The following is a 22,081-nucleotide window of genomic DNA, read 5'->3' as shown; positions in this document are numbered from 1 at the left end:
TCACAGCTGTTGTACTTTGCTCATTGACAGGTTTTCATGTGCGAAACACAAATTCTGTGTTTGCTAGTTTGTTGAAAATTGTTTTTATTGTTCAAAAAAAAACAAATAAAAATGACACAAACAATGACCAGATAGTTAAAGGAACACTCCATTTATTTATTTATTTTATTGTCAGGCAAATGTTTGCATGTTATAGTTTTTTACATATGAGATGAATACATGACGGTCATTATTACAATGTGGAATCTTCTTTTTAACTAAGAATGCCAATAGATTTGCTCCATTTCAAACTTGTAATGGATGCAAAACAAGTAATGATGTTTTTTACTAAAACTTTATTACTTTATATAGTGGTGTTGTGTTGGACTTTGTGAAATGAAAGGTTATTTTTCTCTTTGATTTGGGCTCAAATTAAAATCCTGGATAAATTTAGGTTATATGCAGTTTTAAATAGAGAGCAATCCCTCCAACAAAACTTTAGAAAATGTAATTATGCATGATATAGATAACTTCAGAGGACATACTATCCAAACATTAAAAAGGCTGCATTCAGGCATTTCGAGACACTGGGAAAGAGGTTTCATCCCAGTTAGACGATTCCCAGTGAGATGACTTATAAGTGAATTACTTGTAGCATTTCAGTGACCAAGGATTAAAAATCTTTACACGATTTGATATAATAAATGTATTATTTGTATCCTAAGTCACTAAAATATTACAAATAATTCACTTATTATATTAAGTCGTCTAATTGTTTTTAGTCCGACCTTCTTTTTCTTATTCTTCTGCCACCGCAATTTTAAACTGTGTCTTTATGTGTAAAAATACTTTACTATTCATCCTAGGTCACTGACATGTTACATGTAGTTCACTTATTATATTAAGTCGTCTAACTGGGAATCGTCTGTCTGGGAATCGTCTATCTGGGAATCATCTATTTGGGAATCGTCTATCTGGGATGACACGGGGAAAGAACCTATATATCAAATCACACACTTGGGTTTTTCAGTGTGGTGTCCCTTTAAGACAAACGGTGAGACGTTATCAGTTTTATTGACCGAGACTGAGTTTGGACTTTCTCTTCGGTTTCTGATGTTTTATCAGGAAACTTTGTCAAAGCTTGTCTTGCGTAGCTCAAACCGTAAACACTCATGAGTTAACACATGAACGTAGCTTCAGTCCATGACCGAAATTACGACAGCAAAGGTTGTGAGATCTTGATAATTAATAGGGAGAAAAGTAGGTCCCACAGGCCATAAAGCTACGTCACCCTGGACATTGAGCTCCAGGTTTCGATGGTTGGTGAAGTACTTTCTCAGGGAAATACTGTACCAGTTATTCTCATCCACAATCAACTGGTACGTTCAGCTGGTTGAGCGAAGCAATGCTACTGCTTTACTTTGTACATTTTCTGTGGGGATTTGTAATCAAAATTGTTTTGTTTCCTTCAAATGCTGATGAATATTAGCTGAGAAACTTTATATATTCAGTCTTTTATCAGTTTTTTTTTAAACAACATTACTTTAAATATATTTATTTAAAACACACTTATATAGAGAGAGAGTTTGCATTGTTTGTCTCTTGTCAGGCAGCTTAGTTTCGGTGCACAGACAAGCCGACTATTGATGGGCTGTTACTACTACACCTGACCTGCCTGGTAACGTTTAGTCAACAGTGTGTTGATGTTTCCTGTGGTCTGAACAAGAAGCGGATCAAACGTGTCTCCCATGCAAACAAAGAGAGAACAAATGCTTTGATACAAATACAGTATGAATGTTGATAAAGGGACTTGACGATGCTTGACGACGGTACAAATAAAAATGTTATTTAAAGCCTCTAATTCAGGTACAAGTATCGTCGGTGGGGAAAGTCTAAAATTGATGGTAATGGTTTAAATACAAAAGCTACAAGACATAACCATCAAATCATTTGAAGACCGCCGATTATGGGTGATTTCTATCATATTATTGAACAACCTCACAGGCTACTCGCTGAATAAGATGTTTGATGATTGTGGTTCTCACCATAAACTCTCAAAACCTCAGCCCTGACAAAGGTGTTGACTGGGAACTGATTGCAACACAGGGTAGTTTGTCATCACATAAGTGGTTTTTAATCACATTTCAATCATTGTTAGTGTATTGATCCTGTTTGGCGGGGCTCATTGTACCTTGTCAGACGGGTTATTGGTGTGAACGGAACTCGCGTCCAGTCAAACTAGATCTGAGTTTGAATGCGTCACAAAGCAGCAAGTTCAGAAAGTTCACCTAAAACCATCCTTGGATTGCCTCCCCGGCAGCTGCCCACCTAAAACAGCCGCGACCTGAACCGTTAGGAAAGTCTGTTAAGGAAGTGGTCAGTGTGTCAGCGGACCACTACCTGCTGGGCATTTTGCCAAACTGATAGTGGAGGAGAGTTAAATCTGACCTCCTGACCACTTAGCCGCATCCTGATAACAGGACGGGACTGTTTGTCAGGTTGACGTCTGATGGGTCACAATGGCAATGCAACAGGATGTGATTCTGCCTGTGTGAGGACTTCTAAAATGATTTCGCAATGTTTTCAAAGATACAGATAAACACCAGCAGAAGGCAGAATATCGTCAACCAGCCGTAAATAATCCAATCAGTAGTGTTCTACCTTGTTTTCGGGAATAGTGTAGAATCAATGAAACTTTTCTGTATTCTTCTGTTCTAGATGTGTGAATGCTTGGGAGATAAAGTGTCTTGAAAACAGCAGGGGTTCATCTTTATGCAGCCGGGCTCCTGTTTGAATGCAAATCTCTGTCGTCTTTAGATAATCTCATCAGGTAGACGAGTGTTACCCAGTCGGTGGGAGGATGGGGGGGATTATTCGCACCATGAGTACCCAGTACCGGGGGGGGGGGGGGGGGGGGGGGGGGGGAAGTGAGGACAATAGTGAAACTATTCAAATTTCAGTTACCTGTGGAATTTTCTGTGTCCCTGCAAAACACAAAAGGAAATGATTACTTTGAAGAAAATAAACAGTTATTTTGTTGGTTTTGGAATGATGACGTGTGCTTCGCCAAACTAAAATCGACAGATTAATTGAGAAAACATACACTGAGTAATTATTAGTTATTCAACTTTCCTACTCACAACACATTCAACAACAGAAACACATTCTGCCTTTCAACTATTCAATGATTTAATGGAAAACAGGGATAATTAACAACAAATCACCTAATATGTGACATAGATTGATTAAAATATTACTGAGAAAACAAGTTATTTCATTTGATTAGACCTTGTTGTTCATTTGATAATGTTTTTTTTTATTTTTCAAACTTGTAAAAGAAAAAAATAAATAGACTAGAAATACTTTTTTAATTTGCTGCATTGTTCCACACAGAGAAGAAATATCAATAAGACTCACAAAACATACAATAAGTGATGATAACTATTATCAATATAAATAAACAATGTGCATGCGTAGAAAATGAAATTAACAGAAAAATACAACATACACTATTTACAAATAGGAGTCATATTATATGAAGTTTGTTTATAGGGATTCTTTGTTTCAATGAGCAGCATTTACTCAAAATATTTTTCTGGTGCAGATATTTTAATAAAATCAAGTGAAAATACATGGATATACCAAAATATTATATTTTCAGCAGCACATGCACTACAAATATAAAATAGTGTACGACTTGAGCACATTGATCCTGCTCTCTCTGTCAGATAAAACATGCAAACTATAGTGAAGGATCACTGTACCTGCCTCCTTTCTTGTGATATTGTCTGAAGCTATTTTATTGTATTTATTGTATATATATTTAATGGTTCTATGTTTTTCTTTGTGCCACTTTGGCCTGGTGTTCATTGCAAAAAGTAACTGGTTCTCAACAGACCGACCTGGTAAAATACATAATGTATAATATAAAAAAGCATATATATACACACACACACACACACACATATATGTATGTGTGTATGTATATTGTGTGTATCTATATTATATACAATATTAAAACAATTACAAATAAGAATAACAAAAAATAATAATAAAAAAATAAAAATAACAACAACAAAAAAAATAATAATATATATATATATATATACATATATATAATTAACTTGTCAACTACTAAAAACGTCAAGGTAAATTTTTGGGGTTAGAAAACAAAACAAAGCAAAACTTACATTTTAAATGGAAAAGATTTATGTGCATCCTGTGACACAATTAATTTATTTAGTAATATGTATATTTATTATATCTGGCATTTATTTTTTTATTTTAGTGGGGCATGTAGTTTTAATATTTGTTGTTGTAGATTGAGGTGGAGGAGGTGGAGGAGGAGGGGGGTGTTTTTCCGTCTTGACTAAATGTTATTGTTTGTGTCGCATCACCGACACACGTCTAGTTTTTAAGGTTTTTTTTCTTTCTCTCTCTCTCTCTGTCGCGTTTTCCTGTGACACTTCATGCATGTTTCGGCCGCTTCCTGCCGCGGCGTGCTGACGTTTTGAGCAGGAATGTGTGTGATTTGCGGGGTTTTGCTCCGGGGAGGGGGACAGGAAGTCAGCGCCTCCCATCCACTATAAAACCTCCCGGTCCGGCCCGGCTCTCTCTCTTTCTGTTACCTGGCTGAGGGGCAGCTGCTTTGGCCGTGAAAACCCAGAAACACCGGTAAGTTCAGCTTTGATTCGCCGGAGACGCGCTTCAGCCGGGAACAGGCTTTTAAATCCGCGTCCACACGTCGTGCTTCGTTATTTTTTCCCTCTCCGTGCGGAAATATACGAACCTTTGGCGGGTTTTTTTTTTTTCGCTTTTTCCGCGGGTTATGTAACTTGCCATTAACCTGTGGATATTTGACGGGATTATAAACGCGCAATTGGCCGTCGTCGGTTGTTCGCCACTATTTCACTGCTTTACCGAGGTTTGGTGAGAAATGAGCGGCTTTTATCGACATTATGGCTCAACTTTTAGGGGGGGGGGGGAGAAAAAAAAGACTTCGGGGAGGGAGGAGGATATGTGGGAGAAAAGGAACAAAGAAGAGGGGCTGAGGAGCCGAGGCGTAGGGATGCTTGAAAGGCATTTATGGCCTCTCCTCCGGGAAACGACCTCTCGCATTTGTCGGCGACAGGTGCCGGGGGCAGGAGGACATGGCGCCGGAATATTCCGCGATCTTTGTAACTTTATCCGACGTGGCCCGCGGAGTAACACGTGTCTCGGGCTGGCCTCCGGCCGAGTGCGGCCTAGTGGGAGCCGCCTAATGGCAGCTCATTTCCCGCACCCGGAGCGTTTGGATACGTGGCGAAACCTGTGGAAACGAGAAATAAAGACGCGTTTTTTAAAGTGTCGTCTATTTTAACGTGACGCGTATTGAAATGGCGAAGCGATTAAGCCTGGGCCCGGCGTGTCGCGTCACATAATGCTCCGCTGTAACGCTTATAAGCTGTGTGGGTCAGTTTTAATGTGATTATACAAATTAATCAATGTTATTGCCATCGTTATTTTTTTCCCTTTTTGTAGAAACTACAACAATGGGAAAGGAAAAGATCCACATTAACATCGTGGTCATCGGCCATGTCGACTCCGGCAAGTCCACCTCCACCGGTCATCTGATCTACAAATGCGGTGGAATCGACAAGAGAACCATCGAGAAGTTCGAGAAGGAGGCCTCTGAGGTAAATGGCTGGTTATTTATCGGCATTTTCTGGGTTATTTATTCCCTTTTGTCTTAAAGCGACTGCCGTTATCTGAGTCCAAGATGGCGGCGTCAGCGTGCCTTCTCTCAGCCGCCCGGCATGAGGGTGTAGCAGCCGGGAGCGCGCACGGCGGGGGCGGGGCTTAAAGCGCGGCCGTCCCCGCTGGTCGTGACTGTGCACTTTGTCCAAGAGGCCTCTGGCTTCGGCAGAACTAGATAAAACTATTCGAATGTTTTATTAGTTGGATGTTAATTTCTTTTATCTGGGAAATATTTAAATGAAAGATGTACTAGCTAACCCACACGTGGATTAGAAACTTACTACATGAGTATCTCTTTAATGTATGCCTTAAGATTGTCTTTTTCCACCATCACAATGTCTACAATTCAACTGTCCTCTCAACCAACAGATGGGCAAGGGCTCCTTCAAGTACGCCTGGGTGCTGGACAAGCTGAAGGCCGAGCGCGAGCGTGGTATCACCATCGACATCGCTCTGTGGAAGTTTGAGACCGCCAAGTACTACGTGACCATCATTGATGCCCCTGGACACAGGGACTTCATCAAGAACATGATCACTGGTACCTCACAGGTAATGGGTGTTTTTTTTTTCAGCCTGAAGTGTTGTGTCCCAGATTTTGTGGATGAGTAGACTTCCGTTTAATAAACTTTCTCTCTTTCAGGCCGACTGTGCTGTGCTGATTGTCGCCGCCGGTGTTGGTGAGTTTGAGGCCGGTATCTCCAAGAACGGTCAGACCCGTGAGCACGCCCTGCTGGCCTTCACCCTGGGCGTGAAGCAGCTCATTGTCGGCGTCAACAAAATGGACTCCACTGAGCCTCCTTACAGCGAGGCCCGTTATTTGGAAATCAAGAAGGAAGTGAGCACCTACATCAAGAAGATCGGCTACAACCCTGTCGCCGTCGCCTTCGCCCCCATCTCTGGCTGGCACGGTGACAACATGATTCAGCCCAGTGAAAAGGTTAGAGAACACGACTGCGCAACAATTTCATGCTGTATTTGGCACCCTGTTAATCGCGAGCTGACACTAGTTTCCATCTTTTTTTTAGATGGGCTGGTACAAGGGATGGGAAATTGAGCGCAAGGAGGGCAAAGTCTCTGGAAAAACTCTGCTGGAGGCCCTGGATGCCATCATGCCCCCCAGTCGCCCCACCGACAAGCCCCTCCGTCTGCCCCTGCAGGACGTCTACAAAATTGGCGGTAAGAAAGTGACCGTAGACAATGCAAAGTTATCCTAAATGTTGAGTACTTAATATATATTTGTCTTTGTTAAGGTATTGGAACTGTACCAGTCGGCCGTGTGGAGACCGGTATCCTCAAGCCCGGTATGGTCGTCACTTTCGCCCCCCCTGCCCTGACCACTGAGGTGAAGTCTGTTGAAATGCACCACGAGTCTCTGCCCGAGGCTGTGCCCGGCGACAACGTTGGCTTCAACATCAAGAACGTGTCGGTCAAGGAAATCCGTCGTGGCTTTGTGGCTGGTGACAGCAAGCAAGACCCACCCAAGGGTGCTGCCGCCTTCAACGCTCAGGTTTGTGTCCTGGGGGCTCTTTTTGTGGGGTGGGGGTGCCCTGTCTGCCTGCATGCTGCTCTATAGATTTTCTTTGCTATACATTACTCATTTGTATTGTTTCCACAGGTCATTGTCCTGAACCACCCCGGTCAGATCAGCCAGGGTTACGCCCCCGTGCTGGATTGCCACACCGCTCACATTGCTTGCAAGTTCAGCGAGCTTGTTGAGAAGATCGACCGTCGTTCTGGCAAGAAAATTGAAGACAACCCCAAGTTTGTCAAATCAGGAGACGCTGCCATTGTGACCATGATTCCCACGAAGCCTATGGTTGTTGAGGCGTTCACAAACTATCCTCCCCTCGGTAAGTTTTGGTTCACAGCAGATTGTGCATTTTGTTTAAAAGTAAGGTGCCGCATTCATTGACATGTGCAATTGCTTACCCTTCTGTTTCAGGTCGTTTTGCTGTGCGTGACATGAGGCAGACGGTCGCTGTTGGCGTCATCAAGTCTGTTGATCCCAAGGAAGTTTCCGGAAAGACAACCAAGGCTGCAGAGAAGGCCCAGAAGAAGAAATGAATGGACGTGCAGGACATCCAGCAAAGAGATGTGTGCCGGCAGCAGCGGGCCACGCCTTCCCCCATACCTTCCTCCAACCCGGGATCATCTTCTCTGAGGCACAGCTCTGTACTCAAGGACTGGCTTATGCTGATTAAAACCCATCGCAAAAGTTTCCGCAGGAAAAACAAGCTCTGTGGCATTGTCACTTACCAGGCAGTGCCTCTTCTCGTTTAAGTTCAAGTTGGAAATGGTTTAGAACTGTATCTCAAAGTTAAAATGCCACAAAATAATTGGAAAGGAAGCTGCTGGTAACTAATAAAATAAATATCTGAAAAAATTGAAATGGGCTTGTTCTCATCCTTAGGTGTTGCAGTTGGTGTGGCTTTAGCTGTGACAGATGAGACCCTCTTGCAGCTGTCTTACACTCCGCTATGTCTGTCCAGTGATGCACTTGCTGTCCAATCGTCTTGATGGGCACTATGCTGTCCTAGCCAATAGCACTGCTTATATTTAGCCCGACGCCAAGAAGCGCATGCACAGCCCTCCCTCTCCTCTACTTTGGTATAAAAACTCTGTACGGCTTGTGTTCGGTCCTTTTTCGCCTCCGCTCTAAATCAGGGGACGTCTTGGTAGTTGCCTGGCACAGGTTAGTAGCGGTAACTTGATTTGGTTTGAGAAATGCATGCTTATTGATGGGAATGCTGTGCTGTCACCCTTATGCTGTTGAAGCCCTGGATTGCATATTAATCTGAATATAGTCTGATGCAGTTAAATTGTGCTTTTTAAAAGGTAAAACCATGCCAGCTCACCTTGTTCTGACTGCTCTCCGATTTAAACCTTCCACGGCTCGCCTGGGCAGCTTGTTTGAAAATGATGAGCTCCTAAAAAATATATCTAGGAAGGAGGAATAATGTGGGTTTGAGTTGTCTCACTTGTTTCTGCCAGTCATGCTAGTGCGGCGTCACCCCCTTCGTGAACGCGCACAGTCACTCATTGCAGTCTGGGGAGGGGGGGGGGGGGCGCGCTTACATCAGTGAACAACATGGCGGCGGTTCTGCGCCCGCGACGCAACATGGAGGTGCAGCACATGGCGCGTGACTCATCTGCCCGCCGCGTCACTGGCTGCCTGACCGCGGGCGAGCATCGCGCACGAGCAGGAGATTTATTTATTTTTTTAATCGACGCTAATCGCCCTGCAGTCCAGAGATTGCGCTGCTACTTTTCACTGTTTATTCCTTAGCCGGTGGAAGAAAATGTCCCGAGTGTTTGTGACTCACTAGACTTCATGAACTCATTTAGTTTTGTTTTTTTTTTTAAATATCACCATGAAGTCTATAGATGCACATCTATTCCAGCAGTTGTTTGGATTTTAGAGGTTAACTAATTGAAATAAGTACATCAATTGTTTTTCCATATTTAGATGGCATTGGGTGAGGTCTGACTGAATATAATAAAATGTGTTTGATTTTTCCACTACACTAGGGTGACCTTGTCTTTTACTGTCACAGTGAGGGCCTTGTTACTGGGATTTCTTGGAAACCAGGGTTTGAATCCCTCCCTAGAATCTATCCTATCAATTTCTCTCCTTTTATAACCAGAACAGTCTCCACCTCTGAGCCTGTTTCTAAAGGAAAGTCTCCTTTCCCCATCCACCTTTGCTAAAGGCACCCTCATGTGGGATTGTTGGGATTTTCTCTGTAAAATTGCCCTGCAGTGACTTGCATTTGGCGCAATTTAATTAAATGAAGTAAAGCTTTCATTTTAAGGCGTTTTCCAGCAGGCAAACGTGCGTTAACCACAAATTTAGTCTGCACTGACCACATAAACACTGCACAATCTCATGCATTTTCTTTTACTGCTCATGCCTGCATTACAATTAATTATTTAACATTTGAAAAAAAATATATATATATATACACATTCCTACGCACACTTCTAAATCTGATTTTGATTTTTAAAAAAACGTTTGAGGTGGCAGAGATGATGCTCTTGTGGGACTACTTCAATAATGTAGAGTTATAGTAATTGTTGTGATTTGATTGATTTCACTATACTATCAGCCATCGAACAATGTACGAATAACGTTGTTTATTACCAGTGACTCAAAATGGGAAAGGAAAAGATCCACATCAACATTGTGGTCATTGGCCATGTGGACTCTGGCAAGTCCACCACCACCGGCCACCTGATCTACAAGTGCGGAGGAATCGACAAGAGAACCATCGAGAAGTTCGAGAAAGAGGCGGCTGAGGTTAGTGTAAAGTTTTTTTTTTTATTATTATCACGACGTCGCATTGACGGGAAGGAGGCAGTGTGTCATAAATGAATAGTGGCTGTGGTGGATAGAGCTGCTCGGTCTCACACCGCCACCTGCTGGCCAAACATGCGAACTGTTTTTATTACTCGACTGCACACGTATTTGGGGTTTGGGGGGGGAAGAAAACTAATCAGTTGTTTTAAACTTGTTACTATGAACTTGTATATGTACCTAAAATTGTAAAAGTTGAATTAGAAGAACTCTAAACACAAGTTGTTCGTCTTGAACGTTCTTATCCAGAAATCACATTTTCTGTGGTTCGTTGAAAAATTGTTGCCCAAATTGCAGTTATTGTGGAAAATGAAGCATGATATAGAGAAGTGTTTTTGACTAAGTCAACTCTGCATTTGGCTCATTTACAGGGAGAAAATATGAAGATTTCATTAGTTTTAGCGTTTTTGAGTCGCCTTTTCTTATTGGTTTTAGGCATGACAAAATAGCCATCCATCCCGCTTTTCCAGTTGGGGGTTGTGGGGCCGATCTCAGCCTACTGTGGGCGAGGGCAGGGTACACCCTGGACAGGTCGCCGGGCTGTCATGACAAAATATAAACCAGAAAAAAAAGAAATTCTCCACTTTGGCAATAAAATCAAATTGTCAAGGTTTCTTGTTCTCACCACATAATATAGTGCAACTATTCATGCAGACAATTTGCCGAATCTGAATATGTACACAGGACTAACAGGATGCTTGTAAATTAAGTTTGATGAACATCTCAGATTTCACATGCACAATGAGTTTGTTAAAAGTCAAAGTCCCTCTCAAAGACAAATGTATTTCTTGCACTTCACCAGATGGGCAAGGGCTCCTTCAAGTACGCCTGGGTGCTGGACAAGCTGAAGGCCGAACGCGAGCGTGGTATCACCATCGACATCGCTCTGTGGAAGTTTGAGACTGCCAAGTACTACGTGACCATCATTGATGCCCCTGGACACAGGGACTTCATCAAGAACATGATCACTGGTACCTCTCAGGTAAACGTTTGTTCAAACTTAAAGCCGTCGCGTCATTTTCGCGGTGAGCGAGTGAAAGTCGATTCACTAACGGAAGCCTGAATGCAACCCGTCTTTCAGGCCGACTGTGCTGTGCTGATTGTCGCCGCCGGCGTTGGTGAGTTTGAGGCCGGTATCTCCAAGAACGGTCAGACCCGTGAGCACGCCCTGCTGGCCTACACCCTGGGCGTGAAGCAGCTCATCGTCGGCGTCAACAAGATGGACTCCACTGAGCCCCCGTACAGCCAGAAGCGCTTTGAGGAGATCACAAAGGAAGTGAGCACCTACATCAAGAAGATCGGCTACAATCCCGCCACGGTTGCCTTCGTCCCCATCTCTGGTTGGCACGGCGACAACATGCTGGAGGCCAGTGACAAGGTGGGACGACTCAGATATACTTCACCCAAACACACTGACCTCATTCATTGTCTTTGTCTAATCAATTTCTCTTCCTTTCTTCAGATGGGCTGGTTCAAGGGATGGAAGATTGAGCGCAAGGAAGGCGGCGCTGCAGGCGTTACCCTCCTGGAGGCTCTGGACTCCATCCTGCCTCCCAGCCGGCCAACTGACAAACCTCTTCGTCTGCCCCTGCAGGACGTCTACAAGATTGGCGGTGAGTATCGTCTGTAATGTAAGCTGTTCCCACAAGCCTGGACTGTCGTCGATATTTAGTAATTAAATAATATATGACTGAGCTCAGTCTGAATACACTGGAGTTACTGAACAATCTCAAGAGCTGAACATAAATCCTCGGCCTCTGGATCTCCCAGGTATCGGAACTGTGCCCGTCGGCCGTGTTGAGACCGGCGTCCTCAAGCCCGGTATGGTCGTCACCTTCGCTCCCCCCAACCTGACCACTGAGGTGAAGTCTGTGGAGATGCACCACGAGTCTCTGACCGAGGCTATGCCCGGCGACAACGTTGGCTTCAACATCAAGAACGTGTCCGTCAAGGAAATCCGCCGTGGAAACGTGGCTGGTGACAGCAAGAACGACCCACCCATGGGAGCCGATAACTTCACTGCTCAGGTGAGGCACTTGGGGGGGTTGACTTGGTTAACAGAAGCCGTCGTCAGCGCCTGCTTTCATGCAAACTGCACCCGTTTTCCTGCAGGTCATCATCCTGAACCACCCCGGGCAGATCAGCCAGGGTTACGCCCCCGTGCTGGACTGCCACACCGCTCACATCGCCTGCAAGTTCAGCGAGCTCAAGGAGAAGATCGACCGTCGTTCGGGCAAAAAGCTTGAGGACAACCCCAAGGCTCTGAAGTCCGGCGACGCTGCCATCATCAACATGGTGCCTGGAAAACCTATGTGTGTCGAGAGCTTCTCCCAGTATCCTCCTCTCGGTACGTACGATGTCCACTGCTGTTCCGGAAGGTGTTTGTGTCCCCGGCCTTGTTTCCAGTCGCAGCGACGACCTGTGTTGCATATGTATTAAAAAACCATAGCGTGAACGATAAGACAGCTCATCCTCCTCTCTTCTTGGAGTGGGGTTGGTTTTATATCCCTATCAGTGAAATGTTTGTCCACATTGTGTTTGTTGAGTTGTTCCATCATTGTGTGGTGTATCTTCTGTTCATCCTTTCATTTTTATCTTGTGTTTGTTTGTTTTTTTGTCCCTACGGTCATCTAATGTCACGTTGAGATTCTCCGAGTGTGCCTGAAACCTGTACAGTGATTGTGGCTAGAGACATACGTGAGGACAGTGAGATGGTGTTGGGGTGCGCAGTAGGACGGCATGATGTGTTCAGTTTATTGGCAGGCAGTCTGTAGACCTTCTCGCTTGTAATGGCGATGGAGGCCCCGTGTACGATGACGTTGGCAGGTTGTACATCTGGGGTAAACCATCCAGAGCATCGGCAGTACATGAGAGAGTTGTATAAGTGAATGGCAGGCAGACAGGAAGTTGCTCAGCTTTCTACCAGGGTGGACAGGATTCAGAATGAACAGCACAGTTCAGGGATGTTCAGTGGTTTGGACACGTGCTGATGGAGCCACAGATTCAGTATCGCGCTTCCCGCCAACCCCTCCCCCCACCCCGTTCACCTCATCCGTCTCCTTCTCTCAGGTCGCTTTGCCGTGCGTGACATGAGGCAGACCGTGGCCGTCGGGGTCATCAAGTCGGTCGAGAAGAAGACCGCCTCTGGAGGAAAGGTCACCAAATCCGCACAGAAGGCCGAGAAGAAGAAATGAAGCCTCATGCAGGACGTCCATGGAAAAGCCACGTCGCGGCAGCAGCAGCAGCAGGCTGCCCCCCCACCTCGCCCCCCACCTCCCCCTATCCCTCCTCCCCCCCGTCACCCAGCGCCGTCTTCTCTGAGGCAGAGCTCTCTACTCAAGGACTGGCTCATGCTGATTAAAACCCATCGTAAAAGTTTCCGCAGGAAAGGAGGCCTTGCTTCTTCCGGGGTAGAGGATCGGGATTGAGTCGAAACCAAAACAATAAAAATCCTAAACTTTGCGATTGAAAATGTTTCTGTGGTGTTTTGTGCCTCTCAGGTGCCTTTAACTTTTTGTCAGGCAACAATATGGTCGCTTCTTTTACTTGTTTTCTTAAAAACCAACCCAGGATGAAGAGGATTTTTTTTTTGTTTAAGCCTTTTAGTCAACTTTCCAAAGGCATATATATATATACCGGTATGTATATATATATCGTGGAGCTTCATTTTTGTCTTTCGGATGCTTCTTTCAGGGTTAGGGTTAAACAACATGTGAGGCTGGTGATAATTTGAGACAATATGTGTAAAATATTCAACTTGTCTGAGTTGAATATTCACGCCCAGGGTGTAGTCTGATAACAGCGCCAGCAGTGTCTCAGCATTAGCAGAGACGCCTTTTTTTTTTTGGCAGGTGGAGTGAAACGATAAGCTGAGACCATCGGTGTTGTCTCTGAGACCATCGGAGGCCGTTTGATGCTTCACCGTGTGATTTTTGTTTCGTCCCTCTCAACGTGCTTTAAGGTTGCCATTGGCGACGGCACAGAATGATGGAGACAAGTTGCGGCACGTTTGCTGTAACTTCGAGGTCACATCTTGAGGAATCTCTTGAGTTACATAATATTTAATTACATTTTTCTAATCGACCTAAACCAGTTTCACTGGAAATAAAACAACGTCTGTTTCTCACATAGAGACTCGGAGCCCTGAACTTCCTCATCTGCCCCTCGGTGTACGGATAATGTGTTTGCTTGATCATTTTAGGTCTTTGTTGGTATACTGAGGTGATTTTGTGTTGATCTTGTGTAACCTCCCTACACTTGCTTTCTGTAATTCTACTTGAAACAGCCTGTTGCTTTATATACTGTATTTTGCTTTGTTGGGGTCGCCGTAACGTTGTGCCACTTCGTTATTTTACCCTTTTTGTTGCAGTCTCTGTTCGGCCCTCCTTTAGTTTAGTACCGGATGTTTTCTTAATTTTTTTGTGAGAAATGATTTAAACTGGATAACTATATATGCTGTTCACTTTCTGACTGGAACAATGTTTGAGTTCAGATTAATCACACCGCCCTTTCTATTTTGAAAGAAGGTTGGTGATCAAATAAATTAAAGCTTTATTTTTTTTAAAGCTGTTTCATAAAATAGAACTTAAAGCACAAAGTTTCTTACCCTTTAAAAGCAGAGTTTCCTCTCCATCCTCCCACAAAGCTCAATGAAAGCAGAAACGATTTGCAACTTTAATCTGAATATCTCTTTATAAACCAACACACAAATCCAGGCTTCTCAAAGGTATTGTGCCCAAACTAATCTGTCTTTAGAAATCAATGGCGCCAAATGATGCACTTCCCCCAACAGTGAACCAGAGGTACTGATGACATCACATCATGTCTTTTAAATGTGAATTTCATGGCACATGCTTTTCACTTCCATGTTGCTTTTCCACTGATTTCGCAGCACTAAAAGAAATATACACAAACACAAGGATGAAATATAGAATAGAATATGATAAAACAAGATAAAGAGTGAGGACAGCTGCCTCACGCCTGCATTATCTTTAGAATTCACTTAATTATCAGTCTTCCAGTCTACCAGCTTTTAGAGCACTTTACAATAATCGCCTGCACTATTGCAAATGAAATAGACTCAGTTTACAAATTAAGTCACAGTCACATAAAAAGGATTAAATATAAAACAGAAACACCTAAATATGATGGGAGAATACTAGAATCAAGCACTGAAGATATGAGAGGAAAACTGAACTTGAATAATTTACTGAGCTTGAAAACAAAATAATCATTCAGTCACAATAAACCATCAGTAAAAGGGGCTCAGAGGGAAAAGTTTCAAGGTAAATGAAAGTGAAAGTGGAAAACAGGTAACAGGCGGAGTCAGGAAACTACAGACTGACGGCAGAAGAGCCAGGGACGCTTCTCAGGTGAGTTCAGTCCCTTTAACTTGACTTTACAAGCGTCTTTAAACATCTAATATTAAAAACCTGCTTTCTCACTGCGGCGGTTTCATTTGATTTGATCCGTTTGGTCGGTGATGACGACTTTAAACACTGTAAATGTAGGCGATACGATACGTCACGCCAACAAACTTAATTATAAAGTAAAGGTTTGGCAGGAAATGTGTGTTTACCTGTTGTTTTACAAAAATCAGTATGAGTCACACTTAAAATTAATTATTTATTTATCATAGTGATGTTTATTGGTCTTTTTTCTCTCTTCGTTATGAAGTAATCCGCCGAATGTTTTTATTTCTAAGGGATGTGCTCCTCTCTCTCTCTCTCTCTCTCTCTCTCTCTCTCTCTCTCTCTATATATATATATATATATATATATACACACACACACATATATACACACACACACACATATATATATATATATATATATATGGAGCATATATATATATATGAAGCAAATATATATATATATGGGAGTTTCATAATTTTTTATTAGTTTACCATTATGGTGTTGATATTGTATGATATTTTCTATAAAATCAGTCGGCCTTTGTAGGCAATATGCAAACGCTGTTCCTGCCTCCAACAACTCTGTCACAGCAGTAAAAAAAAAAAAAAAACAGAAATAGAAAACGTTTGTACATATTCTCGTTGGATTCCCTGCAGTGTGACATTAGTTTTGATTGGGCCACGTTTTACATTGAACAATATTTAATTATGTTACAAGTAGTACAGCCTCACAGACAAACCACATTGGGACGTATTCAGAAGGAAAAGTGTCTGAAATTGTATGAAAATCATGTCAATGTGACATGTTTCATTCATGGACAATGTGAATAATTAAAATGTCTGAATCTAAAAATGTACATCCTGCAAATCCACAATGGAAAGCCAAACACTGAACTGAAGCAAAACACCATTCTGAAAACCTTTTTGTAACATCTTTTAAAGATGTGTTTGCATTGTCTTTTGATTTATCGTGATCTGACCATGTTCACATTGTCGTCAAATTGTCGTTTTGTTTGCCCAAATGGTTTTAATTAAAGTGGAACCGGAGCGATGCCGAAAAATGGGGACGCCGACGAAAAGAAGAGTCCTCCTGATGCTCCGCCGGCAAGACGGATGCAGAGAGCTCAGCAGGAACAGTCAGGTGATGCCTTTTCTCCGACACGACCACTGCCGTCATTCGTATCGCCACAAGCAGGCGTCAGGATTCTGACGACCTCCGCTTTGCAGAGGAACCCGTGGGCGCGGAGCAGCTGGTCCGCGGCTCCCCAGAACTCACCCATCGGATCAAACTGGCCGCCAGCGAGCTGAAGATCCGGCAAACTGATCGCTGCTGGGCTGCAGAGGTGGTCAACGATTTCCAGGAAAACCTTTTGAAGTTCCTGAGGAGCAGCACCGACCAGCCCGTCTTCCAGTCTGCAGAGTTCCTCAACACTGGCAGCTATTTCGAGAAAGTTAAGGTGGGGGGGAGATGATAGTGGGAGCTCACAGTTTTTTTCTAAACTTCCTGTACTCACTTCAGCCAAATCAGGATCACAGGAAGTTTCACCTGACCTCGGCTGAAAATGGGGAAAACACAGGCTATATCCTGGACAGTCGATCCCTGTTCAGAGACAAAGAGCCTGTTGGCCAATATAGAGTTCACAGTTAAACTTAAAGTAAATATGTATTTGAAAACCCAGACGCCCACGTGGAGAACATTTAAACTGCAAATAGAAAGCCTGCAAATGAACATGTAAACTCATAGAGAGAAAGTGTGGCTCCTGGAATCAAACAGGATCTTTGCACTGCGAAAAAATGTATTGGTATAATTTGGCAAAACTGCCATAAAGCATGAGCACTGATATTTAAACTGCAGTAATTTATTGGTTGTATAATTCAGTACGTATGGTACGGTGGGAACCCGTCGCCAGTCCCACGAACACAGAAGCAACAAAACAAATCTTTACTTTTGCTGAAACACAAATATCTGTTGTAATAGAATAAAATACAATAGAATAGAATAGCACTCAGCCTCCCTTACTGAGACAGGAGCCCCCCTTAAAACATTATTCGTAAGGTTTTGGGGGTGTGTATAAAATATTGGTAAAATGCTACTTTTTCCGATTTCTTTTGTTTGTTTTCACTTCTGTCATGATCATGTGTAAAATTAGTCAATTTTTATTTATTTTTATTTGTGCATGGGGGTGAATATTCACTCTTTCACTTTAATACATTTGCCTACATGCAGTTCTTGTCCTCACCATTGACGTGTGGGGGCGCTAGTCTTCAACGTCAGTGAGACAGCTGCTCAACTTCAAACAGTGAAACCTTGAAAATTTCGAATTCCCCCCCCCTCCCCATTTTTGAATAGAGGAGTGGGTACAGCCCCCCCCCCCCCCCCCCCCCCCATATCATAGGGTCATAGGGAAGTCGTGCTGCAATTCCCAGCTTCGCTTGCGTCAGAATCTGAATTAATCGTACTGGATTTCCCACAGATCAACAGCCCCGATGAGTTCGATATGATGCTGAAGCTTCACGTGACAACGCGCTTCAACCTGACGCCGCTTGACGACGGACTCTTCTACCGCATCGACCTCCTCCGCTCAACTCAGAGACCCATACAGGCTTTTGTTTTGGAGAATGAGCGCACGCTGTCATCAAGCAAGGTCCTGGGCGAGATGTTCCGGCTGATCCGCAAGTTCCTCAAGACCTACAAAGGTTCCTGCTTTGCCTCACTTCAATCTCTGTGTCACAAGTTAAAGTGGTTTTCACGCCGAACCAGCAACGTACTAATGGTAACCGCTGTTATGGGGCGAGAAGTTAACGGCAGTCGGTCCGATTGTTTGAGGAGCGGACGCAGCAAACGTCGACCCCCCTCGCTAAAACATCAACCACCTTTTAGATGGCCTGGAGCTGTGACTGTTTGTGGTCTGACTCTTTGTCGTTCGCAGTGCCGGATGCTCGTTGTCACTGGGAGGTGAACAGGAAGAGTCCGTACTCTCCGGCCGTCACTTTGTCCTTGTGCAGAACGGAGAACGACAGCGGCGAGCTGATCTCCGTCGACGTGGTTCCGGCACTTGAGGTAAATATTCGATCCGTCAGGCGAAAAAGCACAAGTACTCGGTGAATTCTAACGAAAGCCTGTTGCTTCTTGGGCTCTAGCATTTATCTATAACAAACAGGAAGGGAAGCATGAGCCCATGTGTCAGAGTACAATGTAAAACAGGAAGTGAGACCAGAACAGTTAATTGTCACCATAAACCATGTGAGGCGTCCAGTGGTCCTGTTCAGACCCTGTAGCAGGCCTCATTTGGCCCACAGGTCTTATGTTTCGCACTACAGGTTCATAGACTGTGGTGAGACGTGAGCTCCCTCTAGTGGTCAGTGGACAGAAATGAAATCGGTCAACACTTTACCAAAACGGCACAGAACCATTCATACCGAAGTGTTTTGACAGGTGGTTGACACTGTAAAAAGGTCAAAACCGACTTCACTAGAACATCGATAAACCTTTAATTAAAATACCATGGAGATTTATGGATTATCTGCGATATCAGTTGTTCAAGAAATACACTATCAGGTTATATAGTTACAATGCAGTAGTCCGTGAAACAGTGTTAACGCCAATGTAGTGCGAAATTCTGCATAGACTCTTGGTGTTTGGTTTGAAATAAAATTTACAGACACAAAAATGTCAGTCTTTATGAAGTTTTAATGAACGACCCTCAAAATCTACTGTCATCAGACGGAAGCAGCAACAATTTGGGCAGAAAACCTGGGAGTGGCAACGTTAGTTCAGATTAATCTTGTGTGTGATGTAACATTTACCCTGGTGTCTGTTTGCAGGTTCAGAGTTGGCCGAACGCCGTCCGCAGCGGCCCAAATGTGGAAAACTGGCTGGGCAAGAAGGTTCGCCAAGAGATCAGAAGTTTTCCCTGTTACTTCGTACCAAAGAGGCGCAAAGCACGAAACCTCAGTGAGGAAGGCAAAAGCAACGCCAAAGGTAAAATCCGCTTCTTCTATATACCTCAACTACGCTGCATGTTTTTTAATGGCGTCACATGATTTTAAAGCGGGGGAGATGTGTCGGTTAAGAGATGGTATTTTGTAAACATTGCACATTGTCGTTCCTTCGTCAGAAAGTTGGAGGATCTCTTTCTCTCACATTGAGAAGAAGTTCATGACATCACATGGCAACAAGAAAACCTGCTGTGAGAATAAATCCACCAAATGCTGCCGGTGAGACTCTGAACTGTTGGGGTTTTTTTGTTCACGCTAGTTTGAAATGGAACAATCCCAGTATATATACCCACAGCAAAAAAGCAAACTGAGTTTTTGTCAAACTTTCAAAATAAGAGTTTGAGCCTGAACGCCGCACAGACAAGAGAGTTCCCATTTTAATACCTCTATTACACTGCTCTGAAAATGTATGATTCATTTTCTTTTTTTAAAAATAAATCACACCTGGAGTCATCCCAACTAGATTTGTCTTGCTGTTGCGTCGTCACTTTGAAAATCACTCATTTAGACGGAATAAAATGTGATTAGTGACACCGTTTCTCTCTGTTACTGATCATAGTTCTGTGTTTATGAATGTAAAACATTTTGGATTCATGATCCACTGGGTATTTCTAATGAAGTTGGTCAATGGAAGACCTTGTTCGTTTATTTTCATTAATTTTTTTGACTTACAGGAAGCAGTGCCTGATGCTGCTGAAATCTCTGATTGAAGGGTTGAAGCGACGTTTTCCCAAAGAGCTGGAATCTCTCTGCTCGTACCATGGAAAGACAGCCTTCTTCCACACCCTGGCGTCCAGGTACTCTCCAGACTCCCGTCTGCACGGTGAACAATTACAGCAGATATACACGTTTTAGGTACTCTTGAGAATTTTAAGGAAATATTTTTTGGGGAAAAAACTTCAACAGAATGATTCTTCCTGGAACACAACACAGTGAAATGTCATGAAAATGTGTATTTTACCTTCAAAATCTGCATCTTCAAATATGGAATATTCCAATCATTCACTGAGAATCTAATAGTAATTTTTTTTTTTTTATTACTTTTTTTTTTTTTGTCTGTCATGTATTTCTGCACCTCATTCACCAGATACGACGACTCCCAGTGGGCTTGTCAGAACCTCCCCGTGTGCTTCATCCACCTGGTCGATGCTCTCGAGGACCATGCTCGCCAAGGCGTCCTCCCTCACTTCTTCGTCCCCGAATGCAACCTCTTCTCGCCGGCTGTATTCCCCCGCAAGGCGCTGGCGTTCCTCGTCGGTGCCCTGGAGGAGCAGAAGAAAGACGGCCTGCCCCTGCTGAAGCCTCCGGCTCCGGCTCCGCCTCTACAGCCCGAGGCGGTTTCGGCAGAGGCCGTCGTTGAGCCGGCGACTGCAAAATCCTCCCCGCCGGGCTGGTTTCACTCTGCGGATTCTGCGTCTATCGTGAAGATGATCTCGGTGCTCGTGGGGGTTTTGTCTGTTTTTTTCATGTTCTGTGTCATTCGGGGGAGATGAAGGCCGATCACTGAATGCTTTGAACACTGAACACTTGAAATTCATCCAAAACAAACAGCATTTTCTTACATTCGCTTTGATTAAACTTACAGGTTCACTACGTGGAGTGATGCCTGTGATTATGCTCTGATTGTTGACATTGCATGCTCAGCAAGGTTTTATCAGTATGTACAGCTAATTTGTGTTTAATTAATTAATTGTTAATTATGGGTTTCATCATGGTAAAGGATGTTTTGATTCTGATTTTCATTCTTAATGAATATAGTTGTGTGTATGGCTTTAAAGTAGTGTTTTCTCATCCAGAACAGTTGACACTGTTCCTGGTCATATGGTGGCTTTATATAGATTTGAACTCATTCATAATTATTATGTTTCACCTTGATTTTGATCTCTGGTTCTATGAAAGAAACCTTTTCTGTTAATTCTGTGTATTTTTGCTATTTTGCTTTTTGTTATGTTTGCTTTGTCTCCTATTTAACTTATGGGTCAAATACCATTTATTTATTGTACTTTTTTTATGTACATGTTTCCATTTTCATCTTGGTTTTCTTTTACATCTCATTCTTGGATAACATTTCATTAACTTGGTCGCTGGATCTGTGAACTCGTGACCAACTATATATGTGTGTAAGCTCTATTTGATCATGTATCATTCAACTGGAAAAATACATCTTTAATAGAAGAATGCTGTTGTAAATGTTTGACTTATTTGGCTTAAACTTCCAGTAAGACTTCCACTGATCTGATTGGTTAATGTCAGTGTTTACTGAGCTGCATGAAGGCCCACAAGTCAATCAAGTAGAGGAGGGCGGGTCCTTTCAAGGCGACTATAGCAATAAATCATACCAAAATGATGTGACAATGAGCAAATAGTATGGATGCAGTTTCACTAAATAAAATAGACTAATATGTCACTGTTTCTAAATAAAATACTAAAAATAATAATTGTGTTTCTGGGCTGCTTGAAAAGAAACCTAAAATAGAGAGTATACCACTTCTCCAGGGAACACAACTCCGACAACGACCTCAGATCACCAATGGCCCAGGAAACACTCAGTGGATTAGCATTTGAGTTTCGCATTTTGGATTCTGTATCTAGAAAAGCGA

At 43.2% G+C, this 22,081-nt stretch overlaps 3 protein-coding genes across 3 annotated transcripts; all 3 read left to right on the top strand.

Annotated features, from left to right (window-relative positions):
• Nucleotides 1–4,494: 4,494 nt before the first annotated feature.
• Nucleotides 4,495–8,104, top strand: LOC308144631 (elongation factor 1-alpha). Its single transcript, XM_080515798.1, has 8 exons — nt 4,495–4,653; nt 5,500–5,654; nt 6,085–6,264; nt 6,356–6,652; nt 6,741–6,891; nt 6,966–7,222; nt 7,331–7,565; nt 7,658–8,104. The coding sequence occupies exons 2-8, from the start codon at nt 5,511–5,513 to the stop codon at nt 7,777–7,779; spliced, it is 1,386 nt and encodes a 461-aa protein (XP_080371924.1). The 5' UTR covers nt 4,495–4,653; nt 5,500–5,510; the 3' UTR covers nt 7,780–8,104.
• Nucleotides 8,105–8,309: 205 nt separating this feature from the next.
• On the top strand, nt 8,310–13,531 carry eef1a1l2 (eukaryotic translation elongation factor 1 alpha 1, like 2). The gene is made up of 8 exons (XM_080515797.1): nt 8,310–8,407; nt 9,860–10,012; nt 10,872–11,051; nt 11,151–11,447; nt 11,532–11,682; nt 11,840–12,096; nt 12,182–12,416; nt 13,139–13,531. Exons 2-8 carry the CDS (start codon nt 9,869–9,871, stop codon nt 13,261–13,263), a joined length of 1,389 nt encoding a protein of 462 aa, XP_080371923.1. The 5' UTR covers nt 8,310–8,407; nt 9,860–9,868; the 3' UTR covers nt 13,264–13,531.
• Nucleotides 13,532–15,429: 1,898 nt separating this feature from the next.
• LOC308145164 (cyclic GMP-AMP synthase) lies at nt 15,430–21,703 on the top strand. Its single transcript, XM_080516524.1, has 9 exons — nt 15,430–15,441; nt 16,520–16,623; nt 16,710–16,939; nt 17,957–18,179; nt 18,413–18,543; nt 19,308–19,464; nt 19,601–19,700; nt 20,156–20,278; nt 20,569–21,703. Exons 2-9 carry the CDS (start codon nt 16,533–16,535, stop codon nt 20,972–20,974), a joined length of 1,461 nt encoding a protein of 486 aa, XP_080372650.1. The 5' UTR covers nt 15,430–15,441; nt 16,520–16,532; the 3' UTR covers nt 20,975–21,703.
• The last annotated feature ends 378 nt before the right edge of the window (nt 21,704–22,081 follow it).

The sequence above is a fragment of the Blennius ocellaris genome, assembly GCF_963422515.1.
Source record: "Blennius ocellaris genome assembly, chromosome: 20".
Taxonomy (NCBI): domain Eukaryota; kingdom Metazoa; phylum Chordata; class Actinopteri; order Blenniiformes; family Blenniidae; genus Blennius; species Blennius ocellaris.
Note: the sequence above shows the minus strand (reverse complement) of the source record. Positions and strands in the feature narration are given on the sequence as shown.